Source organism: Salmo trutta, chromosome 5, assembly GCF_901001165.1.
Source record: "Salmo trutta chromosome 5, fSalTru1.1, whole genome shotgun sequence".
In the NCBI taxonomy this organism is placed as follows: domain Eukaryota; kingdom Metazoa; phylum Chordata; class Actinopteri; order Salmoniformes; family Salmonidae; genus Salmo; species Salmo trutta.
This window is the reverse complement of record NC_042961.1, coordinates 53,954,927-53,980,088: the sequence shown is the minus strand read 5'-3', so window position 1 is coordinate 53,980,088 and position 25,162 is coordinate 53,954,927. Positions and strand designations below refer to the sequence as shown.

The window sequence follows — 25,162 nt, the reverse complement described above, 5'->3', positions numbered from 1 at the left end:
CTTTGATGTAATGTCCTTAACAAGTCAAAATGAGGCTCAGTAGTGTGTGTGGCCTCCACGTGCCTGTATGACCTCCCTATAATGCCTGGGCATGCTCCTGAGGGATCTCCTCCCAGACCTGGACTAAAGCATCCGCCAACTCCTGGACAGTCTGTGGTGCAATGTGGCGTTGGTGGATGGAGCGAGACATGATGTCCCAGATGTGCTCAATTGGATTCAGGTCTGGGCCAGTCCATAGCATCAATGCCTTCCTCTTGCAGGAACTGCCGACACACTCCAGCCACATGAGTTCTAGCATTGTCTTGCATTAGGAGGAACCCAGGGCCAACCGCACCAGCATATGGTCTCACAAGGGGTCTGAGGATCTCATCTCGGTACCTAATGGCAGTCAGGCTACCTCTGGCGAGCACATGGAAGGCTGTGCGGACCCCTCAAAGAAATGCCACCCCACACCATGACTGACCCACCGCCAAACTGGTCATGCTGGAGGATGTTGCAGGCAGCAGAACGTTCTCCACGGCGTCTCCAGACTCTGTCACGTCTGTCACATGTGCTCAGTGTGAACCTGCTTTCATCTGTGAAGAGCACAGGGCGCCAGTGGCGAATTTGCCAATCTTGGTGTTCTCTGGCAAATGCCAAACGTCCTGCACGGTGTTGGGCTGTAAGCACAACCCCCACCTGTGGACGTCGGGCCCTCATACCACCCTCATGGAGTCTGTTTCTGACCGTTTGAGCAGACACATGCACATTTGTGGCCTGCTGGAGGTCATTTTGCAGGGCTCTGGCAGTGCTCCTCCTTGCACAAAGACGGAGGTAGTGGTCCTGCTGCTGGGTTGTTGCCCTCCTACGACCTCCTCCACATCTCCTGATGTACTGGCCTGTCTCCTGGTAGCGCCTCCATGCTCTGGACACTACGCTGACAGACACAGCAAACCTTCTTGCCACAGCTCGCATTGATGTGCCATCCTGGATGAGCTGCACTACCTGAGCCACTTGTGTTGGTTGTAGACTCCGTCTCATGCTACCACTAGAGTGAAAGCACCGCCAGCATTCAAAAGTGACCAAAACATCAGCCAGGAGCATAGGAACTGAGAAGTGGTCTGTGGTTACCACCTGCAGAACCACTCCTTTATTGGGGGTGTCTTGCTAATTGCCTATAATGTCCACTTGTTGTCTATTCCATTTGCACAACAGCATGTGAAATGTATTGTCAATCAGTGTTGCTTCCTAAGTGGATAGTTTGATTTCACAGAAGTGTGATTGACTTGGAGTTACCTTGTGTTGTTTAAGTGTTCCCTTTATTTATGAGCAGTGTATATATACACATACACACTCACTCACTGTTTTCTAGTTGGTTATAAGAAAGTCCCCCCCTTTAGTATTTTCAAAGCTCAAGATTCAAAATATAGATGACATGAATTGGAATTATTCGCAGAAGCTCTCTCACATTCAGAACATTAAATAGTTTCAGTTCAAACAATCAATATATCTAATTGAAATATGCATGTTTTACAGAAAATGCATTACTGCAAATTAAATGTTAAGAACATTTACTCTCTGTGTCCAATGAATGGGTCATATTTTATTTGCTTTGGTGTAATAATCATTCCAATAAAGTCAGAGTATAAAAACCCATGTGTTCCATCCTCCAGCTGTTTAAACCAGAAGCCTATGGATTGTCATGGCCCACAAATAAATACTATGCAGTTTAATCATATTCTAGGGCTGTTGAGGTGACCATATTACCATGTCATGAGTCATGACCGCAGTAAAATTCCATGTGACCTTTGAGTCATGGTAATATCCTTTTATGCACTCTGGAAATGCGTTGGTAGTACCAATAGAAATGCGTTGGTAGTACCACGCTAAGCATAATCAGATCGGTCTATTGTTCCTCTAATCACTCTGACATCAATGCAAGTACAATCAAAAAATCACATCATCAAAACAGTATGTGCTTTTAAAACTCATCTCACTGTGATTGATCACTTTGAAGAAAGAAGTTCAACGACAGGTTGAAACTGAATGGAAAACATGGATGTTGTTTCAAAGCCCAACACAATGAAATGGACAGCGCCATCAAAGGTGATGATTAATTAAACAACAACCTTATGCTATTAGAGCTTATGCATACATATAAGCCTATATCTGAGCCCAGGCCTGAAAAAAAACAGAATTAAAATAATGATTGTGCCGTTATACATTGCCTATCACATATTATACATGGCAGAATAACATTTTAAAACAGATTTAAGATGTATTTGGTACATAATTGGTCTATCCTATACGAATTCAGAGTTAGTCAACAATTAAAGGGAATGTGTACAGGATTTTGAATATCCTAGTAATCGTTTTTTTTTCTTCATAATTAATAGGCTTACGCATTACGATTAGCTACAGAATATCTCACCACCGTGCGTTTCCGTCTCTCCATCATTCCGTTCTTGAGCGCGCAGAGAGGGAGGCTGTAAACAGTTTAATTAAATATATGTCGTTGTTAAAACATGTTACTATCCATGTTCTTAGAGTTGACGTTGTGTTTCCGAATGACATCACCAAGAGATACAACATATAGGGAAAACAATAGGAGTCCTGAAACTGAACCTTGAGGAACGCCGAATCGTACAATTTATTTGTCAGAGGACAAACCATCCACAGAGACGAACTGATATCATTCCGACATATAAGATCTAAACCAGGCAAGCACTTGTCCGTGTAGACCAGTTAGGGTTTCTAATTTCTCCAAAATAATGTGCTGATCGATGGTGTCAAAAGCAGCACAAAGGTCTAGGAGCTCAAGAACAGATGCAGAGACTTGGTCTGATGCCATTAAAAGGTAATTTACCACCTTCACGAGTGCCGTCTCAGTACTATGATGGTGTCTAACACCAGACTGAAGCATTAATTATACATTATTTGTCATCAGGATTTTCTGAGTCACCAACTTCCCGGCCTTCTTGTTCGCTCTCTGTTCACTGCAAAAGCCTGAAACAAGGTTCTAAAGACTGTTGACATCTAGTGGAAGTGGCCCCCAATGCATACAGATTACATTTATTTCCCCTCTGCCCATGTTCCTGCCCATTTGATAAAGAGCTATTCTAAATCTAAAGTAATTTTACATTTGGGTAAAAACAAGATTAAACTGAGATTAGTCTGATGGGAGAAAATGTGATCAGGTAAGGAACAAAGCGCCAAGTATTTTGCGACTTTCTTAAATCATCAATTGCCTATAGTCGCATCATGCGCCCATATACGTTTTGATTTCTAAGACATTCTAAGGTTCTAACCATATAATTCTATTGGTGTTGTTTGAAATGTTCACTTTTACTCCCAACATATAGCCACTTCATATGCGCACACGATCCGACATGGGAAAAACATCCTATCAAGTTCAATTATATTCTTCGAACTATAAAATCAGACTTGTGCATGTCAATAACCAGCTGACACATTGTCATGACTGCCACAGAACTATTTGCAATATATATCCCTTGATTTTTACAAAATTATAAAATTAAAAATGTATGCAAAATATATAATTTTTTTACATTTGGACAAGACAGCTACATATTTTGGACAAGTTGCCATCACTCAATGGTTTCAGGTATATAGCATCTACTTAGAGTTACTGAAACGTATGAAAATGTTTTCTGCTTTGTGATAAAGACCCTTAGCATCCTCACAGACAGCATTGGCTGCTTTCTCTGCTGCCTCCTGTACTGTCTCTGCCTCCTCTGCTGCAGTAGCTCCTACTATCCCTCCACTTATTGCTCCTGCTGTTGCGGCCATCCCAACGACAACTCCTGCAGCTATGCCTACCCCTGCACCTATGCCTATCCCTGAACCCACTCCCAGCCCTGACTCTACTGTAAGTACTGGTCCTGCTACCTCCGCCACGGCTGCTGGCCCTATTGTCATTGAAGCTGCTATATGACTTTTGACTAAATTGATCAATGGTTGTGTAGCGAGTGTGAGTGGAATCATTATCGCCAGTGTTACCCCAAGTAGAGCTCCTACCACTGCACCTGTTGCTATCCCTGACAATTTGATCAGGAGTTTCCTCCTCGCTCTTTCCTTGGCTTGTTTTCTCATCTCTTCCTCTGACATCTGGCCTTTTAACTCCTTCCTAAGACTCTCTATCTCTGCTTGTATTAATCTCTCTGCCTCTTGGAGCATCTCGTTGGTGTAGAACCCTCCTCCGTTATCTCTCACCATCTTCTCTATGGTGTTGAGTAGCTCTGCTACTTGGTACTGATTCCTGTACCGACCCTGCTGATTGGTGTTCCAGTATTTGTTGTCGATCACGTGACAGCGGCCTCCACATTTCTCCACAAGCTTGTTCAGTTCAGCATTCTGTTGGACAAACTTCTCAATGGTCAAACCATTGAGCTGGTCACCATGAGTGAAGAGGACTGTGGCATATTTGAAGGCCTCTGGTGAAAAATATGTCTCGATTTTCGCTACAGCTTCATTTTCGTGGACTGTGTACCGTTCCACTTTCAGTACAATGAGAAAGGCATGTGGCCCCGGAGCACACTCTGTTATACATTTGACTATTTTAGGTTTCAGCTCCTCTTCAGGGATGTCAGTGTCAAAGAATCCAGGTGTGTCAATCAGGGTGATGTTTCTTCCTTTGATGTTCTTGGTATGAGCTTTACATTTCTGTGTTGAGGAGGTGGAGGAACTGTCTGAGAGGAACACATCATCTTGTCCGAAGATGGTGTTTCCAGCACTGCTTTTACCTCCTCCGGTTTTCCCCAGCAGCACAATCCTGATGTCTATAGGGAGGGTTCATAATTATAACTTCAAATGGATCAATCACATAGTAATAATGTATTTGATTTAAAGGTGGGGGTGAAGTGTTGTAACTCACCTTGCTCTGGTCGAGTACCTAATACGAACCCTCTGAGATGCAAAGCATTCTGGGCAATCTGAAAAGCCTGTAGATTAGAACAAACAATACAACTGCAATGAAGGACTGTAACTGTTATTATTGAAAAAAATCTTTAATTATGGATGTATGGAAGTATTATAAAATACCTGGCTGAAACATTGAAGTTAAAGGATTTTTTCCCAATGCATTGAGTGAGACCTTCTTCAAAAGTCTCTGCTCACCTTGGTAGAATCTCTGTCATTAGGATGGACAATGATGCGGACAAGGAATGGGGTTCTGCTCGCTCGGTTCTGCTCATACCTACGGATCTCTTCTAGCAGAACCTGTGCTACCACGTTGTCAGGGAACTGGAGAACCACACCAGTTCCAACTACAGGGAAGGCAACGGAACGGAAGCCTCGGTTCTCACAAGAGGTCAGAATTTTCCTCACACCGTGCCTCAGACCCTGAGAGAGGACCAGAGGTCAAGGGTTACATTTACGTCATTTAGCAAACGCTCTTATCCAGAGCGACTTACAAATTGATATGAGAAATGTGAGGTTCAAAGGTCACCACACACACACACACACACACACACACACACACACACACACACACACACACACACACACACACACACACACACACACACACACACACACACACACACACACACACACACACACGTACTGCTGGTCCTTGGGGGTTGTTTTCCCAGCGTGCACATCTGAGGAAGAAGACACGGCCAGAGCTGAGACCAGACAGTCCCTCCACCAGAACGTTGTCACCAGGTGCAGTCCGTCTCCCTGATTCCCTCAGAAACGCTGTCATCAGCGCCGGTCCAGCTGCCTCCATCAAGGCATTACCCACTCGGGAGGAGAGAGGGTCACTACCAACCATGGGGGACACCAGGGCATCCACCTTCAGAGAGAGAGATGGAAAGAGAAAAAGAAAGAGAACATTGAGTCAGTATCAACATAATTCACAGAATGTTGTTGAATCAAGGCTGTGGCCATGTCAGTGTGTATCTCTCTCACCTGCTGCTTCTCTATGGTTCCCTGGATGATCTCCACCTGGACACAGACCTCTGGAACCACTGGTCCCCTGGCGGAGGCAGCAGTGGTGTCTCTCTGGGGAGCATGTGTAGTGGTGGTGCTGGACTCTACCTCCCACCCAGGAAACTTCCTCTTACCCTGTAACAACCTATCACAGGCCTCCCGCATGGCTCTCACTGCCTCTCCACTCACATCAATCAGAGTGACCTTGGTAAGGATGCGCTGTTCCCTCCCAAAATCCCTCACTGCCGAGACTATGGCCTCAGAACACACCTTCAGAGGAACGCCAAATATCCCCGAGCTGATGCAGGGCATGGACAGGGTCTGGAGCTCCATGGTCTCTGCCAGATTCAGGGCTGCCTTTACTGTCTTCTCCAGCAGAGGGCGCTGATTCCCACCTACGCCGCCCCCTACTGGTCCCACTGCATGCAGCAGCATCTTACAAGGCAGATTCCCTCCGGTAGTCTCTACCACTGTACCTATAGGTACTCTCCCTATCTGCCTAACCAGATCCCTGCTGGCCCTCTGTACCTCAGGCCCCCCCCGCCCGGCTCAGAGCTGCAGCCACGCCGCCAGCGTGATCCAGGTCCTCATTGGCTGCATTTACCAGTGCGTCCGCCCGTTCCTTGGTGATGTCACCCTGACAAACAACTACCTGCAGCCCTCCCCGGAGGCGATAGCTGGCGGCTGTGACCGTCTCCTCCCGTATTGATCCGGTGCCTGCGTCGCTGACTACGCCATCCTGATTCTGTTGATGGTGTCTCACGACTCTCACACTGGACTGGTCTAACAGAAAGGCCCCGATCTCCTCCCTCAGCTCCTGAACCTCCTTCAGGTGGCCCAGCAGCTGCACTCTACACCCAGGACCATACCTTGCTACCACCCTGCGTCTGCTCTGGTTCATCTCCTTCGTCTCAAGTTTGGACTTCAGTTCAGCCTGGAAGGCACCGTTGGGCACGTCGATCTTCTCCTCCCCAAACTCCCCAAGCAGATCTTTCTCAGCCTGGTCCAGTTCCCCAGAGGAGAGGGAGAACAGACGGAGCTCTGTATCCCCCAACTCTACCTCCACATGGAGTCCCAACCCCAGCAGACTGCTCAGGTTCCCAGGCCTCCCATACTGCTCTCTCAGGAAGGACAGGAGGTGGAGGGACACCTCAGGCACCACCCGCTCCAGCACCAGAGAGATTTTATCTGTAACCAACTGTCTGGCTGTCTGGACTTCATTTGCATAGCCGTGCAGCACCAGCTGAGCCGAGTCAAGGCGTGTCACCCTCACCCCTGGAACAACCTCACCTAGATCCTTCTCTATCACTTTCCCTAGAAGACGGAGCTGGACCTGTCCCAGATGACAGGTGGTGCTGATCTTCTCCTGCTTCCCTGTGCTCAGACGATGGAGTACATGTTCTTGACCACCAGGTGGAGATGTCTGGACCGGGAGGGAGTGGTACTTCTAGATTTGGAAAACAATCAAATCAAATGTTATTGGTCACATACACATGGTTAGCAGATGTTAATGTGAGTGTAGCGAAATGCTTGTGCTTCTTGTTCTGACAGTGCAGTAATATCTAACAAGTAATCTAACAATTTCCCAACAACTACCTAATACACACAAATCTAAAAAGGGGCGATTGAGAATATGTACATAAATATATGGATGAGCGATGGCCGAGCGGCATAGGCAAGGTGCAATAGATGGTATAAAATACAGTATATACATATGATATGAGTAATGTAAGATATGTAAACATTATTAAAAGTGGCGTTACTTAAAGTGGAATTGTTTAAACTGACTAGTGATCCATTTGTTAAAGTGGCCAGTGACTGGGTCTCCATGTAGGCAGCAGCCTCTCTGAGTTAGTGATTGCTGTTTAACAGTCTGATGGCCTTGAGATAGAAGCTGTTCTTCAGTCTTTCAGCCCCAGCTTTGATGCACCTGTACTGACATCGCCTTCTGGATGGTAGCGGTGTGAACAGGCAGTGGCTCGGGTGGTTGTCTTTGATGGTCTTTTTTGCCTTCCTGTGACATCGGGTGCTGTTGGCAGGTAGTTTGCCCCCGGTGATGCGTTGTGCAGACCGCACCACCCTCTGGAGAGCCTTGCGGTTGAGGGCGGTATCAGGTAAGACCCAAATGCAGACTGTGTTGAAGTAACAATGTTTATTACAGCAACAGGGGCAGGCAAACGACAGGTCAGGGCAGGCAGTGGTCGATAATCCAGAGTAGTGGGGCAAAGTTACAGGACGACAGGCAGCCTCAGGTCAGGCTGAGGTCGGTAATCCAGAGTGGGGCCAAGATACCGGACGGCAGGCAGGCTCAGGAGAAGCAAGGGTCAAAACCAGGAGGGCGAGAAAAAGAGAGACTGGGAAAAAGCAGGAGCAGAGACAAAACACTGGTGGACTTGAACAAACAAGATAAACTGGCACCAGACAAACAGATAACACAGGTATAAGTACCCAGGGGATAATGGGAAAGATGGGTGACACCTGAAGGGGGTTGAAGACAAGGGCAAGGACAGGTGAAACAGATCAGGGCGTGACAGGCGGAGCAGTTATCGTACCAGGCTGTGATACAGCCCGACAGGATGCTCTCGATTGTGGATCTGTAAAAGTTAGTCTGGGTTTTGGGTGACAAGCCAAATGTCTTCAGCCTCCTGAGGTTGAAGAGGTGCTGTTGCGCCTTCTTCACCACACTGTCTGTGTGTGTGGACCATTTCAGTTTGTCAGTGATGTGTACGCAGAGGAACTTAAAACTTTACACTTTCTCCACTGCTGTCCCTTCGATGTGGATAAGGGGGTGCTCCCTCTGCTGTTTCCTGTGTGGGTCCACAATCATCTCCTTTGTTTTGTTGACGTTGAGTGAGAGGTTGTTTTCCTGACACCACACTCCGAGTGCCCTCACCTCCTCCCTGTAGGCTGTCTCGTCGTTGTTGGTAATCAAGCCCACTACTGTTGTGTCGTCTGCAAACTTGATGATTGAGTTGGTGGCGTGCATGGCCACGCAGTCGTGGGTGAACCGGGAGTACAGGAGGGGGCTGAACACGCACCCTTGTGGTGCCCCAGTGTTGAGGGTCAGCAAGGTGGAGATGTTGTTTCCTACCTTCACCACCTGGGGGCGGCCCGTCAGAAAGTCCAGGACCCAATTGCACAGGACGGGGTTTAGGCCCAGCTTGATGATGAGCTTGGAGGGTACTATGGTGTTGAATGCTGAGCTGTAGTCAGTGAACAGCATTCTTACATAGGCATTCCTCTTCTCCAGATGGGATAGGGCAGTGTGATGGCGATAGCATCATCTGTGGACCTGTTGGGGTGGTATGCCAACTGAAGTGGGTCTAGGGTGGCCGGTTAGGAGGAGGTGATATGATCCTTGACTAGTCTCTCAAAGCACTTCATGATGACAGAAGTGAGTGCTACGGGGCGGTAGTCATTTTGTTCAGTTATCTTTGCCTTCTTGGGTACAGGAACAATGGTGGCCATCTTGAAGCATGTGGGGACAGCAGACTGGGATAGGAAGCGATTGAATATGTCCGTAAACACACCAGCCAACTGGTCTGCGCATGCTCTGAGGACGTGGCTAGGGATGCCGTCTGGGCCAGCAGCCTTGCGAGGGTTAACACGTTTAAATGTTTTACTCACGTCAGCCACGGAGAAGGATTTCTTGTTAACGGGCTGCAACGGTGGCACTGTATTATCCTCAAAGAAGGTGTTTAGTTTGTCTGGAAGCGTGACGTTGGTGTTCTTTTTGTAGTCCGTGATTTCCTGTAGACCCTGCCACATACGTCTCGTGTCTGAGCAGTTGAATTGCCTCTCCACTTTGTCCCTGCACTGGCATTTCGCTTGTTTGATTGCCTTGCGGAGGGAATAACGGAGGGAATAACTACACTGTTTATATTCAGCCATATTCCCAGACCTCTTTCCATGGGGACACCTGCAATTACTTACTTGTAAGTAATTGCAGGGTAATTACACTGTGATAATGATTACAATATTTTATTACTTTTCTACTTCTAAGGTCATCCATCCAGCTGATTCTGGGATATTTGATGATTCTCCATTCTAGCGGGGTGGTATTTTTCAGTTTACTTTAACATGGTTCTATTTAGTTAAAATGACTATTCCCTCAATATTACAAAACCACACATTTATACCTCGCAAACATCCAAGTGTGGGCTAACAGTGCAAATACAACAACAGTGCATTGTGGTCATGGTGATATGTGACTCAGGGTATTGGTGTGTCTGGATAGTCTGGCCTCACCTCCTGACTGCTGACTGGGGAGGTTGTTGTGGGTGGAGGCTCCAGGCTGTCTCTCAGAGTGAGGGAGAGAGGTCCCCCAGGCATCTCCAACACATGATGAGCTTTCTGAAGTACCCTCTCCTGGACTGGAAGAGTTACAGAGGGATGAGTTGTTGTTGTCATGTAGTAGTAGTAATAATAATACCAACAATAATAATAACAATACGTTTTACTATTTAGTAAGTGTAGTGTAGGCTGTCATTGTAAATAAGAAGTTGTTCTTAACTGACTTGCCTAGTTAAATAAAGGTTAAATTAAAAAAAGTAAAAAGTAAGCATTTAGCATTTAGTCCAGGACGAAGAGTTAAAGGCATTGGCTACAAAGGCTGGAGGAGTTGTGCTATAACCTATTAAGTAATATACTGTATGTATATCTATAAAGTTCTTAATGAATCTTAAAAGTTATTACAACAACATGTTTCTTCTTTTTTTATATAATTTAAAGTAATGTAAAATGAATCAATATAATGAACAGCCAAAGTAATGCATTTGCGCATGCCTGTCTGCATAAACGGATATTGATATTGAAAAACCAACTTTCAGTTATTAAACCACTTTGGCAAGACTAGGTTACATGGTAGACACTCCGTATTCAATCACTTAGCATAAACATTTTCATACCTGTCTGGTCAATAAATGCGATCTTGTAAACTTTGTCACCAACTGATTCTACTGGTCCACAATATTCGCCACCGGATTTACGTTTAATTCCGAAGTACCTTTTTATCTTCGCTTTCTGTGATGGGTCCAGAGTCTGGCACTCGAAGAAAACAGGATATTTGAAAACGTCCATATTATAACGTAGCCTGGCTATTATTTGTCGTTTAACCGTAATAGAAAGAGCAAGTTAGCCGATCGAGGAGAATTTCGACTACACTGCTGCCAACATATCCCCATGCACGCACCGATAACTATTTAAAAAAAAATCTGATTTACTTTATGAACTTTGGTCCGTCCTGGCCTTGAGTTGGCCCAAAAATGGACGTCTATTATTGGTTCAGATTAAGTCTGTCCAGACCATCCCCAAATCAATTTCCGTGGACTTGCGGCACTATTGAGAGGATTCGATTAATATGTCCCGGGCGCCCAGGTAGGCGTGTTTCCAGCCGGTGCAAGTTGATTGTCCATACATAAATTGTTAGGTCGCCATGGGTGAAACATGACACGTAACCGTTAAATTAGATCAGTAAACGTATAAACCATATGTTACGACTATGAATTAACATTTACACGTTCAATTCTTACTTTACATCTCCCTTTACTCGGTTACAGATCTCGTTTTATAGTCAGGAATGTGGCATCTGCAAAGGACATGATCTGACAGCAGCTAGTCGAAGTTAGCTAGCGACTCAAGCAACTCTAGGGCATACGTTAGTTGCTTTGCAACTTCCGGTTTCATTTCCAAAATAAAAGTATAGAGCTCGTTTTACAACGGCATTCGATAACGACGTGATACCAGTAGATATCGTAGTATTGGCTTGGGCCTTCAGCAAATGACTTATGTGAGAATGATGCTATAAAGACAGAAGAACATTGGATAGAATAACTGCTTAAGCTGAAAAATAGAAAGTAAATATGATTTAGGCTTATTCCACTATATAAATATGCCATTCTGTGTGTTATCTAATGGCCATATAATTGCAGAATTTATTTTAGAACCATGTGGGGCTAATGTGGTGATTTTGAAACCTAATGAATCACACTTTTCGAGTACCTGGGAGCACGGACTGTAGGCCGTATATTAGGAATTTTTACTATTGTATTTGTGAGTTCCACTCTGTATGTAGGCTTGTTATAGTCATTTGTGTTGCACAACCCCACCAAGCAGAACAAATGAGACAAAACAAAATATTGATTAAGTCTTGGCTATAACCTGCCCTGAGCTAAATAGTCAAGGTGTCCCAAATGGTCAAGACTATTTATAGCCTATTCTTATCAGCCATTGCATGTGCTTCAAATATTTTGTTGAAAATTTATTTAGAGACTATATTTAGAGTCCTGTAAGCTTGGGTCTCTTTTTAAGGGAAGGTCTATAATAAAACAGTTTTTAAACACAAATAGAATTCTAACATTATTCTGCAACACACCAGTACACAAAATTATAGCCTAAATTGTAATTTCTACAAGTTGATGGCCTACTTTCTTTAACTGGACAGACCTAAATTAACATTGAATTATTAAAGTGATAGACTAAAGAACGTCGGAGAATTGAGATAATTTTGAGTACACACATGGATTTCAATAAACAAATAAGACTGTTCTATTCTCCTATTGCAACTCAGACACATGACAGAATGGATGATATACTGACTGAACTGAATGAAGGATGAATTAAATGTTAAAATATGTTGGAATGATGAGTTGCACGTATCATACATGCTCTGCACTTTATTTGGCTAGTAGGCAAATAGGCCTACATTAGAGTATAATGACTATGGCTTCATGCCTCTAGAAGTTCATCTTCTGAGGCTGAGGGGTGCTTTTCCAAAGGTGCTGCATGGGGATCACAAGCTCTTCAACTGGGCAGCAGTGTGGCCATGGGGGGAATAGTCTATGTGGAGACTTCCTAAGACCACTTTAACAGAGTTATTGTAAAGTGTGGGAATAAGCTTTTTGCCTATGTTCAACCTCTCCCTTGTTAATTTCAAAGTCCATATGTTCATGACCCGATTCATATAAATCGTGTCAAATTATTAACCCCTCCTACAGAATATGCCTTGGTATGAATTTGAGTGATGAAATACATTTCTAAATATTCTATAAAAAATGTATTTTGAGTGTCAAAGACTCCAGTGGTCATACATAGTTCATAGATTCACCAAACATCTATTATTTTTTGTGTTTTATGGGGATGTCCACCTTATCCAGAGATACACCTAGCGAACTGAAACTTAATTCAGGCATAATACAGCTAGTGCTATCTAGACTTGGGCTGGCAAACAAATCCATGACATTAGCTACCTAAATGTGGAGTAAACTCAACTGAGGGGTTATAGAGAATGAGGACTTAACTTGAAAACGTGCAGCATACCACTTTCCAGATTCCCTGACTTCCGTTTTTTTATACTGTTATACTTGTTCACGTATGTCACAGCTGTTCGAAGGAGCGGACCAAGATGCAGCGTTTTTGTAGTTCCACATATTTATTTAAACGTGAAACTTAATGCAATACATAAATACCTTGAAAATACAAAACAAACCATGACGTAGAGCGGACAACACACTACTCAAAAGACAATAACCCACAAACCACAATGAGAAAAACCCCTACTTAAATATGATCTCTAATCAGAGGCAATGAGGATCAGCTGCCTCCAATTAGAGATCAACCCCAAACAATCCCAACATAGAAATAGACAAACTAGAACCTAAACATAGAAATAGAAAACATAGATAAACCAAAAACATCTCCTGCCCTACTATAGAAAATGACATCTTACTAGGGTCATGACGTGACAGTAGTAGCCCCCCCCCCCAAAGTGCAGCCTCCGAATGCAAACAAAAACACCACAAAAACACAAAGGGAGGGTAGGGTGGGTGACTAATGTCTATGGCGGCGGCTCTGGTTCCGGGCGTAGAGCAGGCGCAGGATAAACTGGGCTGAGGAGACGCACTGGCGGCCAGATGCGCTGAGCAGGCACACTCCTTCCTGGCTGAGTGCCAACTCTAGCATGGCAATGCTGCGGAGCCTGTACCGACCACACCAGACTGTGCGTGCGGATGGGCGATACAGTGCGCATTTCCGCATAGCTCTGTGCTTTCCTCGTCATCCGCTCCCCACGGTAAGCACAGGGAGTTGGCTCAGGTCTCCATCCTGACTTAGCAAACCTCCCCGTGTGGCCCCCCCCCCCCCAAAAAAAAATGTTTGGGGGCTGCCTCTCGCACGGGTTAAGCCCAAATCAAACAAAACATGTTATATACACACGTGAACGAGCGCGTATACATTGGAATTAGAATGCATGGCAATGAATGACAGAAAACAGATGAGCCTTGAGCATAAACACTTCAAATCTACTGAAAGCAATGCTGGTAAAGTGAGCGGATAAATTGCCAGAAGTTTGTGCATTGTTACTGGAAATGTGACATGTATAATTAAGTGTCTATTTAGTGTTTGTAAATTTAGCTGCCAGTGCCAATAATACATATGTGACATACAGTTGATGTCAGAAGTTTACATACACCCTAGCCAAATACATTAAACTCAGTTTATCACAATTCCTGACGTTTAATCCAAGTAGAAATTCCATGTCTTAGGTCAGTTAGGATCACCACTTTATTTTAAGAATGTGAAATGTCAGCATAATAGTAGAGAGAATTATTTATTTCAGCTTTATTTTTTTCCCATCACATTCCCAGTGGGTCAGAAGTTTACAAACACTCAATTAGTATTTGGTAGCATTGCCTTTAAATTGTTTAGCTTGGGTCAAACGTTTCAGGTAGCCTTCCACAAGCTTCCCACAATAAATTGGGTGAATTTTGGCCCATTCCTCCTGACAGAGGTAGTGTAACTGAGTCCAGTTTGTAGGCCTCCTTGCTTGCACACACTTTTTCAGTTCTGCCCACAAATTTTCTATAGGATTGAGGTCAGGGCTTTGTGATGGCCACTCCAATACCTTGACTTTGTTGTCCTTAAGCCATTTTGCCACAACTTTGGAAGTATGTTTGGGGTCATTGTCCATTTGGAAGACCCATTTGTGACCAAGCTTTAACCTCCTGACTGATGTCTTGAGATGTTGCTTCAATATATCCACATAATTTTCCTACCTCATTATGCCATCTATTTTGTGAAGTGCACCAGTCCCTCCTGCAGCAAAGCACCCCACAACATGATGCTGCCACCCCGTGTGTCACGACTTCTACCGAAGGTGGCTCCTCTCCCTGTTCGGGCGGCGCTCGGCGGTCGTCGTTGCCGGTCTACTAGCTGCCACCAATCCCTTTTCCTTTTCGTTAGGTTTTGTCTCTCTTGTGTGTTTCACCTGTTTTGAGTTTAGGTTTATTAGTGGGTTATTTATTCTCGCACTACCAGTTTGGGTTCGTGCGGGATTGTTTTGCTTTACCTGTCGTGGTTTTGGGTTGCGTTGTATTTTCTGTGTCTTTATGTGGACAGGCGCTCTTTCTGGACTGCGTTCCAGACCTTTTTGGTGGACTCTATTTCGGGTCATGTGCCTGTTAATTTTTGGTTGTACTCAGGAATAAACGTTCTTCTCTTGCATATTTGGTCTCCTGCACCTTACTTCACCCGCCCCCCACCACCTCTCCTAGGGAGAACTGACACCGTGCATCATGGTTGGGATGGTGTTCTTCGGCTTGCAAGCCTGCCCCTTTTTCCTCCAAACATAACGATGGTCATTATGACCAAACAGTTCTATTTTTGTTTCATCAGACCAGAGGACATTTCTCCAAAAAGTACGATCTTTGTCCCCATGTGCAGTTGCAAACCGTAGTCTGTCATTTTTTATGGCAGTTTTGGAGCAGTGGCTTCTTCCTTGCTGAGTGGCCTTTCAGGTTATGTCGATATAGGACTCGTTTTACTGTCGCTATAGATACTTTTGTACCTGTTTCCTCCAGCATCTTCACAAGGTCCTTTGCTGTTGTTCTGGGATTGATTTGCACTTTTCGCACCAAAGTACGTTTATCTCTAGGAGACAGAACACGTCTCCTTTCTGAGTGGTATGACGGCTGCGTGGTCCATAGGTGTTTATACTTGCGTACTATTGTTTGTACAGATGAACGTGGTACCTTCAGCCGTTTGGAAATTGCTACCAAGGATGGACCAGACGTGTGGAGGTCTACAATATCTTTCTGAGGTCTTGGCTGATTTCTTTTCATTTTCCCATGATGTCAAGCAAAGAGGCACTGAGTTTGAAGGTAGGCCTTGAAATACATCCACAAGTACACCTCCAGTTGACTCAAATTATGTCAATTAGCCTATCAGAAGCTTCTAAAGCCATGACATAATTTTCTGGAATTTTCCAAGCTGTTTAAAGGCACAGTCAACTTAGTGTATGTAAACTTCTGACCCACTGGAATTGTGATACAGTGAATTATAACTGAAATAATCTGTCTGTAAACAATTGTTGGAAGAATTACTTGTGTCATGCACGAAGTAGATGTCCTAACCATCTTGCCAAAACTATAGTTTGTTTACAAGACATTTGTGGAGTGGTTGAAAAACGAGTTTTAATGACTCTAACCTAAGTCTATGTAAACTTCCGACTTCAACTGTACCTTATTTACATAAGTATTGAGACCCTTTGCTATGAGACTCGAAATTGAGCTCAGGTGCATCCTGTTTCCATTGATTATCCTTCAGATGTTTTTCCAACTTGATTGGAGTCCACCAGTGGTAAAGTCAATTAATTGACATGATTTGGAAAGGCACATATGTCTATATAAGGTCCCACAGTTGACAGTCCACGTCAGAGCAAAAACCAAGCCATGAGGTCGAAGGAATTATCCGTAGAGAACCGAGACAGGATTGTGTAGAGGCTCAGATCTTGGGAAGGGTACCAAAAAATGTCTGCAGCATTGAAGGACCCCAAGAACAGAGTTGCCTCCATCATTCTTAAATGGAAGAAGCACGGAACCAACAAGACTCTTCCTAGAGATAGCCACCCAGCCAAACTGAGCAATCGGGGGAGTAAGGCCTTGGTATGGGAGGTGACCAAGAACCCGATGGTCACTCAGACAGAGCTCCAGAGTTCCTCTGTGGAGATAGGAGAACCTTCCAGAAGGACAACCATCTCTGCAGCACTCCACCAAACAGGCCTTTATGGTAGTGTGGCCAGATGGAAACTACTCCTCAGTAAAAGGCTCGACTGCCCACTTGGAGTTTGCCAAAAGGTACCTGAAGGACTCTCAGATCATGAGAAACAAAATTCTCTGGATTGATGAAACCAAGATTGAACTCTTTGGCCTGAATGCCAAGCATCACATCTGAACGAAACAAGGCACCACTCATCACCTGGCCAATAGCATCCCTACGGTGAAGCATGGTGGTGGCAGCATCATGCTGTGGGGATGTTTTTCAGCAGCAGGTACTGGGAGACTAGTCAGGATCAAGGGAAAGATGAACAGAGCAAAGTACAGAGAGATCCTTGATGAAAACCTGCTCCAGAGCGCTCAGGACCTCAGTATGACGGCGAACCCAACGACCCTAAGCCAAGACAACGCAGGAGTGGCTTCGGGACAAGTCTCTGAATGTCCTTCAGTGGTCCAGACAGAGCCCGGACTTGAACCCAATCGAACATGGAAAGACCTGAAAATAGCTGTGCAGCGGCGCTCCCCATCCAACCTGACAGAGCTTGAGAGGATCTACAGAGAACATGGGAGAAACTCCCCAAATGCAGGCGTGCCAAGCTTGTAGCTTCATACCCAAGAACACTTGAGGCTATAATCGCTGCCAAAGGTGCTTCAACAAAGTACTGAGTAAAAGGTCTGAATACTTATGTAAATTTGATATTTCTGGGGTTTTTTCTCTAAAACTATGTTTTTGCTTTGTCATTATGGAGTATTGTGTGTAGATTGATGAGGGAAAAAAAATGTTTTAATCAATTTTAGAATAAGGCTGTAACGTAACAAAATGTGGAAAAAGTCAAGGGGTCTGAATACTTTCCAAATGCTCTGTATATCAGCTGTGTCTATGAACCTCTCCCGCTTTTGAACTGCCTGACACAGAGTGCACAGCATGATCAGGGGTGAGGTCACTTGGTATGGTCAACATGAAATATTATTAAAGAGATGCTTTCCATTGAAATAGAGATGTAGTCCCCAGAGTTAATGATCGAAGGTCAGTTTTGTATTTCCCCACTATGACTGACATATTGTTAGAATTAAAAAGACACCAGGCTTAATCATGCCATCTCTCTCTCCCTCTGTCTGCAGGTATGTTTTGTTGTGAGAGAAGATGCCAACACCCTGTCCCGTCATTTCCACCTCACTGGGGGCCCAAGGCTGGTTAGGAGAAACCGCTAGAGACCCTATTATGTAATTGTAATAAACTGAGAGAATACAAAGTTTAGTAGCACAGTAAATCATGAATCATATGCTGTCGTCCATGCTCCTCTGTTCTTATATCTTTCCCTTCCTGTCTTTGAGACTCTCTGGGACCTCCTTTTTCTTCCTCACGGTTTTTATAATGCACACCAGATGTGCATTGTTGTGCAGATTGAGCTTGTATTTATAATATTATAATACTTAATGCATGTATTATGTATTTATAACACTTTGATAATGTTATTCTCTACTGGAATTGATTCACATTCTCTTCTGGTTGAAATTAAGTCTCTCATTTGATGAAATACTACACCTATCCTGTGTCCTCAGATCAGTGCAGATAAAGGAAATGAGATGGTGAGATGAACATGTTTTAGAGTATTTACATGATGCATAGGATGTGTAGTGTACTGTTTTACATTCTGGTCCTGTATGAATTACAAAATTAGCCTTTAACTATATTCTACTCAATCCATAGGATTCATTGATGATATTTAGAGTGTCTGAAGTCAGTACAACTAGCTATGATAGCTGAAGTTCATAGATAGATAGCTAATATTGACATTATAATATTGATATGTACAGTCATGTGTGTAACAGTCATTTTCTGCTATTTCTAGGGATTCATGTTTAACTGGTGGAAGCAATTAAAACCACTGTTCTGAACTAATATTTATGCCATGCTTTTTAAGGTCCATACACAGATCGGCATCCATAGGCATACAGGTATTTTTATCCTCCACTGCACAATAAGCAAGAAGATAGTTAGCTAGCTACTTACCTTCAGCTGCATTGCATGGAAAATATCATCAAGGCAAACATACAAAATTGTACATTCAATTTGCAGTAAATGCTTTAGCTAGCTAGATTCTTTACATCCACTGTTTCACAAGACGATGGCCTGGTTTTCTGGTTTTCTCAGAAGTTCCTGAAACATTAAACAACACAAATGAAAATGTCATACTCATGTCACAACACCCATAAAACCAGCTAGCTAGCTGGCTAATGTTAGCTAGTCAGCTAGCTTACTAAATGGTAATTTTCTTTAAAATATGCATCATCATTTGTCTCTATATTAACTAACATATTCCTATTAACTGTACATTTTTTTGCATGACTCGCTATGGGCCTAAAATTACTTACATTTGCTTCCATCCTAGTAATTTTGTCAGCCATCTTTGCTGAAGAAAGTCTCCAGCGTTGGGTCGCAGAGCGTCAAATTTGTCATGTGAACTACTCAATATGATTGGTAAACGCCCAGCGGTGATTTGCATAAAGTTGGGAAATGCTGAACTTTTTCACCACCTCCCACGCCATGTTCATGTAGCCCAACCGACCACACCCACTCCACTTCTCACCGCTTTCCTTCCATTAATAATGAATGGGAAGCTGTGTTTCGCCTAGTGGTGCCACCCCTAGTGTACATGGGCCGTAAGCTTAGCCTGCAGTCGGGAACATGTGGTAAATCTGTCAGTTACCAGCATGCAGACATAACAGGCCTTTCACAATACTTAAAATACAATTGCGGGAAAACACAGGTTGGAAAGCAAATTCTAAAAGATGGCGCCGAAGAACATGGCTGACGTTTTACATTCTCCCAACCAATTGTGCACATTTTTTTTGTGTGTGTTTTGTGTAACTTATTTTTTTACTTATTGTGTACATAATGTTGCTGCTACTGTCTCTTATGACCGAAAATAACTTCTGAACATCAAAAAAGCAATTACTCACCGCAGACTGGAATAAAACTTATCCGGAGGCGAGCGAGTAAACTCCCATTGCCTTCCATTCTTCTCAGGGGCGGAAATCCCGGGGGGGACGGGGGGGACACGACCCCCCATCCTTGGAAAAATATGATTTGTCCCCCCCAATATATCACTGAAACATAATTATGTAATTTAACCTCTCTGGGCTAGGTGGGACGAATTCGTCCCACTTAGCTAACATCCGGTGAAAATGCATAGCTTCAAAATTCTAAATACACTATCGTTATATTAAAACATTTATGTAAATACATGTAGGTTACAGTTTTTAAAAGCTTAACATCTTGTTAATCCAGCCAGTGTGTCAGATATCAAAAATGTTTTGCGGCGAAAGCATACATTATAAAAATCTGAGGACAGCTCCCGCAAACACAAGCATTCCTGGCATTTTCCAACCAAGCATTAGCGTCACTAAAGTCAGAAATAGCAATAAAATAATCAATTACCTTTGAAGATCTTCGTCTGGTGGCAATGCCAAGTGTCCTAACTACTTAGTGAATATCCATTATGTTTGATAAAATCCATTTTTATAGCCTAACACGAAACATTTGTAAACCACTTGCGTCGTGATTTCCGTCTCCTTCAACTTTGGACTTGACATTCGTGGTAATTACACTCACAAGCCAAACGTGTATCTAGTCAAGGTCGGCTTCATTGCAATCCTCTGATTGTTAGTGACACATCTACCCTGATGTCTTTTTTCCTGGGACCTATTGACCGAAAGTAACCGATTTGAAGACAGCGATCAATGACCTCTTTACGCACCAATGGTAGGACCGGTCTATCGTTGATTGACTGTATTTTGGCCCAATGACCACTGATCACCTTGAAATCTAGCTTGGAAGATAGCCAATGAGCAAAGGTAAATGACGATGTGTGATGGTTATACGTTTGAAGACCAGCCTTTGTCATAAACTCTGGCGTAAAAGAGGTTCTCTCCCATTGCAAATTCTACTTGACGGAGCCAGGAGTGTTACGCGTAGCGGTAAATAATCGAAAGCATTTTCAGCAAGTTTATTTAGTGAAATTATGGCGAATAAATCAGGAAAGTCTAAAACAAAGTCTAGGTATACAGATTTAACCGAGATTTTAGAGGAAATTGATAGAGAAAGCGAAACGGAATTGTTGGAAGAATCCTCTTTTAGTGAAGCTAGCTTTGACTCTTTAGTTGAAGAAATGTTTCTTCACGGGGAGGACGCCGTGCTTGATAAGTAAGTGCTAATGTTATTATTTGAAATGAATAATATGAAATATCTTTTATTTTTTTTATTGAGATTTTCTTATTTTATTTGCAACATATAAAAATTCCATCAGTAACGCTATGTCTTCCCTGTGGCTCAGTTGGTAGCACATGGTGTGTATAATGCCAGGGCTACGGGGTCGAATCCCACGGGCGACCAAAAAAAATAAAAAAAATGCATGAAATGTATACATTCACTACTGTAAGTCGCTCTGGATAAGTGTGTCTGCTAAATGACTAAAATGTACATGTGAAAAGTACACATTGGCTGTACTGTGTGTTTATATATTTTTTTTTAATTGAATTTACATAAACGTGGAATGGAACAGCATTTCACCATAATGTTCCCTGTACTCTATATAATACACATATGTTTATTTTACATGTTGATACAGGGCTCATATGTGAAAGTATTCTTTATATAATACACATATGTTTATTTTACATGTTGATACAGGGCTCATATGTGAAAGTATTCTTTATATAATACACATATGTTTATTTTACATGTTGATACAGGGCTCATATGTGAAAGTATTCTTTATATAATACACATATGTTTATTTTACATGTTGATACAGGGCTCATATGTGAAAGTATTCTTACTGAGTTTTGTCTTTCATTCACAGTGGCAGTGATTCTGACTATCAACCACCAGTGGCTAGGTGCCCATCCCCCTCTGAAGCTGGTTCATCCAGACGGACCCCTGCTGTCTCTGGCTCCACACCTACCCGGCCATCTAGAGGTGTGAAGTCAGTTTCAAAGAAGAGGAGGTGGGGCAGAGAGAAACCTGCAGACAAAGGGCCAGAGGGTCGTTGGCACTCTGTGTCAGAAGAAGATGATGTGGAACCAACTCCACCAGTTTTCAGACCCAAAAGGCAGCCAGGCCCCCAACTTGACATGACTGCGAAGTACAGCCCCATGCAACTTTTCCAACTGTTTTTCACCTCGTCAGTTGTTGATTCCCTGGTGTCTAACACCAACAAGTATGGCGCAAGGAAGCAGGCAGGAAAGAAAGAGGCATGGAAGCCCATTTCCATTTCAGACCTTTTCTGCTTTCTTTCACTGATCATTTACATGGGGCTGGTCAAGTTGAAAACTCTGAAGACCTACTGGAAGACGTCAGCTCTCTACCAACTGCCTTTCCCCATGACTGTGATGTCTTGTAAAAGGTTTCTGACTATCTCACGGGCACTTCACATCAGTGACCCAGACGTTGATGGGGAGAATGACAAGCAGAGAGGCACACCAAGGTTTGATAGGCTATGCAAAATCAAACCTCTCTACCCCAACATCGTTGAGTCTTGCAAGACCTATTTTCAGCCTGCCCAGAACCTGTCCATTGATGAGAGGATGGTAGCCTCAAAGGCCAGAATCAGCCTCAAACAATACATGCGAAACAAACCGACCAAGTGGGGATACAAACTGTTTGTTTTGGCTGATTCTGTGTGTGCCTACACCTGTAATTTTTTTGTTTATGAGGGGAAGAGCAGTTTTGCAACCGGTAATGGGCTGAGTTATGATTCCGTTATGGAATTATTGGATTTTCAACTGCTGGGGAAGGGCTACAAACTGTTTGTAGACAACTTCTACACAAGCCCTACCCTGTTCAGAGACCTGAGGCAGCGTGATGTGTGGGCTTGTGGCACCATTCGGACCAACAGGATAGGCTTTCCGAAAACCAAGGAAAACGACATGCCTAAGCGGGCTGAGCGGGGTACCATGCGATGGATCCGTGAAGATGGCCTGCTGTTTGTAAAGTGGATGGATACCAGGGAGGTGGTCATGTGCTCCACTATCCACAAGGCCTTCAGTGGAGATCACGTCATCAGGCGTATGAAGGACGGTAGCGGGGCATGGAACACCAAAAATGTCCCCATTCCAGCAGCTGTGAAGGACTACAACAAGGGCATGGGGGGTGTAGACCTGTCAGATGCACTGATAGGATACTACAATGTCCTACACAAGACCATGAAATGGTACAAAACATTTTTCTATCATTTTATTGACATTGGTGTGGTCAATTCTTTCATACTGCAGAAGGAAATGGCCAAGAGCTGTGGACAGCCCCCCATGTCACAGCTTGCATTCAGAGAGCTGCTCATCCAGGAGCTTGCTGCCTACACTGAAGCACCTTCTGTCCCTTCTACCTCTGTCCCTTCTGCTCCAAACTGTGGTGTTCACCTGCCCAGATACATCTCTGAAGGCATGGTTGTGCCTCAGGGCAAAAAGGCCACAGTGGGGAGACGTCGCTGTGCCCTTTGTCACAGAAAATGTGCCATCACCTGCACCACCTGCGCAGTAAGCCTCTGCTTTACAGCAGAAAGAAACTGCTATGTGGCATGGCACCATCAGCACAATATTGTGGACTGAGGGTCTTCTGTACTGTAAATGTGTAAATAGTTCCCAATGTTATTTTTTTACTTTTTTTGGGGGGGGGGGGGGAGTGTTAGAATGACATTTGTATTTTGTATATAGTTTCTTTCAATATGTATCACTGTACCAATTTGGCCACTTGGGTACATTTGGGTACATTGGTGTGGGACATCTGGGTGACTTCATGATGAATGGCATGTGGCTCGCTCATTTTTGGAGTTAATTTTCCGAAACTTTGCTCAGCTATTGTTGCCATCTTATTTTATTCAATCAAATCATCCCCAGCATCCCATCTGTATGTTTGTCTGTTCTTGTTTATTTGAAAGATGATACAGCAACAATAAAAAACAGAAAACGTATGTTTGTTTCCTTGTATTTTCTAATACCAGATCTATTGTGTTATATTCTCCTACATTCAATTCACATTTCCACAAACTTCAGAGTGTTTCCTTTCAAATGAAACCAAGAAAATGCATATCCTTGCTACTGGGCCTGAGCTACAGACAGTTAGATTTGGGTATGTCTTCAGGCGGAAATTAAGAGAAGTGGGGGGTAGCCCAAAGAAGTTAAATAATATTGATAATACGCAATGAAAGCAATTGTGCTGATTATAGACACTTAATAGCGCGTTTTTAAGTTTCAAAAGATTGCGACCCCCCCACCCTTTGCCTCACAATGTTTTGATCCACTGCCAGTTCCTTAGTTGGCAAGGTAACAGAGGGGTCTTATCTACTGTCTGAAAGGCACTCAATGAACGTAACTGAAGTGAGGTTAATCCAGTCAATCACGCACACACACTAGCTGACTGTGCAGAGCTAGCGTGCAAATATTAACTATTAAGCTAGCTAGTACCTATTCCATTTATGTGGCCTCGTCAAAGATGGAATCTTTGCTATCGTCAATTTATTCCAAGATCAGCACGCAGATGATGTAAGTTAGTGCTTCAAAGTCCCTGTGATAAGGTTAGCGATAAACTGAAGTCCAAACTGAACAGAACTACACTCTCTTCTACCATTGTCTTAAATATATTTAATGGTCTCGTTGCAAAAGCTAAATTGTCGCAAGGGAACTTTTATTTATTTATTTTATTTCACCTTTATTTAACCCGGGTAGCAAAGATTATAGCAAACACCACTGAAACGGAATTGGTCTCGCTAGCTTTGCAAATTCAGCTATTGTTGGAAGCCAGCCAATATGAAACAAACTATTAAAATTACAATAGGTTGCAGCATATGTTGTGTAAATGGTGAACTCATACAGCTGTCAACTCTTGTCATTTTAATCCGTTTCACATTTGCTAGCTACCTTTTAGATCGAAGCCCAAATAGAATGATAAAAGATAAGATGATAGAAGCCCATCTCCTACTGTAAATAACCTACACACGGTGTGTGTGTGTAGCCAGCCAGCCAGCCAGGTAGAAAAATGGCAGAAAAATAAAAGACGGACATCAGAGTATTTTTCAGTACATCAAAACGCAAAGTAAGAACCCTAGTAGCCTAATATCTCGAAGACTAGTTGATAAAATGTTCATAAGAAATAAATTAAATTCTAATGGAAATGTTTCACAATG

At 43.4% G+C, this 25,162-nt stretch overlaps 3 protein-coding genes across 5 annotated transcripts in view; all 3 read right to left on the bottom strand.

Annotated features, from left to right (window-relative positions):
* LOC115194974 (uncharacterized) overlaps nt 1-25,162 on the bottom strand; it is a 389,153-nt gene that overhangs the window by 116,423 nt on the left and 247,568 nt on the right. The gene's annotated exons all lie outside the window — the stretch shown is intronic.
* On the bottom strand, nt 1,282-6,398 carry LOC115194518 (uncharacterized). Of its 2 annotated transcripts, none has more exons than XM_029754266.1 (5): nt 5,911-6,398; nt 5,558-5,794; nt 5,116-5,340; nt 4,874-4,940; nt 1,282-4,778 (listed from the first exon to the last, which is right to left on the bottom strand). In XM_029754266.1, the coding sequence occupies exons 1-5, from the start codon at nt 6,364-6,366 to the stop codon at nt 3,616-3,618; spliced, it is 2,148 nt and encodes a 715-aa protein (XP_029610126.1). In that variant the 5' UTR covers nt 6,367-6,398; the 3' UTR covers nt 1,282-3,615. The 2 variants fall into 2 exon arrangements, with proteins under 2 accessions (XP_029610126.1, XP_029610127.1); XM_029754267.1 differs by having other exon boundaries at nt 5,564-5,794.
* On the bottom strand, nt 6,444-11,374 carry LOC115194519 (uncharacterized). Of its 2 annotated transcripts, none has more exons than XM_029754268.1 (3): nt 10,839-11,374; nt 10,180-10,304; nt 6,444-7,378 (listed from the first exon to the last, which is right to left on the bottom strand). In XM_029754268.1, the coding sequence occupies exons 1-3, from the start codon at nt 11,008-11,010 to the stop codon at nt 6,461-6,463; spliced, it is 1,215 nt and encodes a 404-aa protein (XP_029610128.1). In that variant the 5' UTR covers nt 11,011-11,374; the 3' UTR covers nt 6,444-6,460. The 2 variants fall into 2 exon arrangements, with proteins under 2 accessions (XP_029610128.1, XP_029610129.1); XM_029754269.1 differs by having other exon boundaries at nt 10,937-10,996.

Coding starts and splice junctions, on each gene's coding strand:
- LOC115194518 (XM_029754266.1), bottom strand. CDS start 6,366: ATGCTGCTGCATGCAGTGGGACCAGTAGGGGGCGGCGTAGGTGGGAAT. Junction 5,341..5,557: donor CCCAAGGACCAGCAGTACGT/GTGTGTGTGTGT, acceptor GTCCTCTCTCAG/GGTCTGAGGCACGGTGTGAG. Junction 4,779..4,873: donor AGGTACTCGACCAGAGCAAG/GTGAGTTACAAC, acceptor CCCTCCCTATAG/ACATCAGGATTGTGCTGCTG.
- LOC115194519 (XM_029754268.1), bottom strand. CDS start 11,010: ATGGACGTTTTCAAATATCCTGTTTTCTTCGAGTGCCAGACTCTGGAC. Junction 10,305..10,838: donor CGCATTTATTGACCAGACAG/GTATGAAAATGT, acceptor TAACTCTTCCAG/TCCAGGAGAGGGTACTTCAG. Junction 7,379..10,179: donor CCCCAGTCAGCAGTCAGGAG/GTGAGGCCAGAC, acceptor TTCCAAATCTAG/AAGTACCACTCCCTCCCGGT.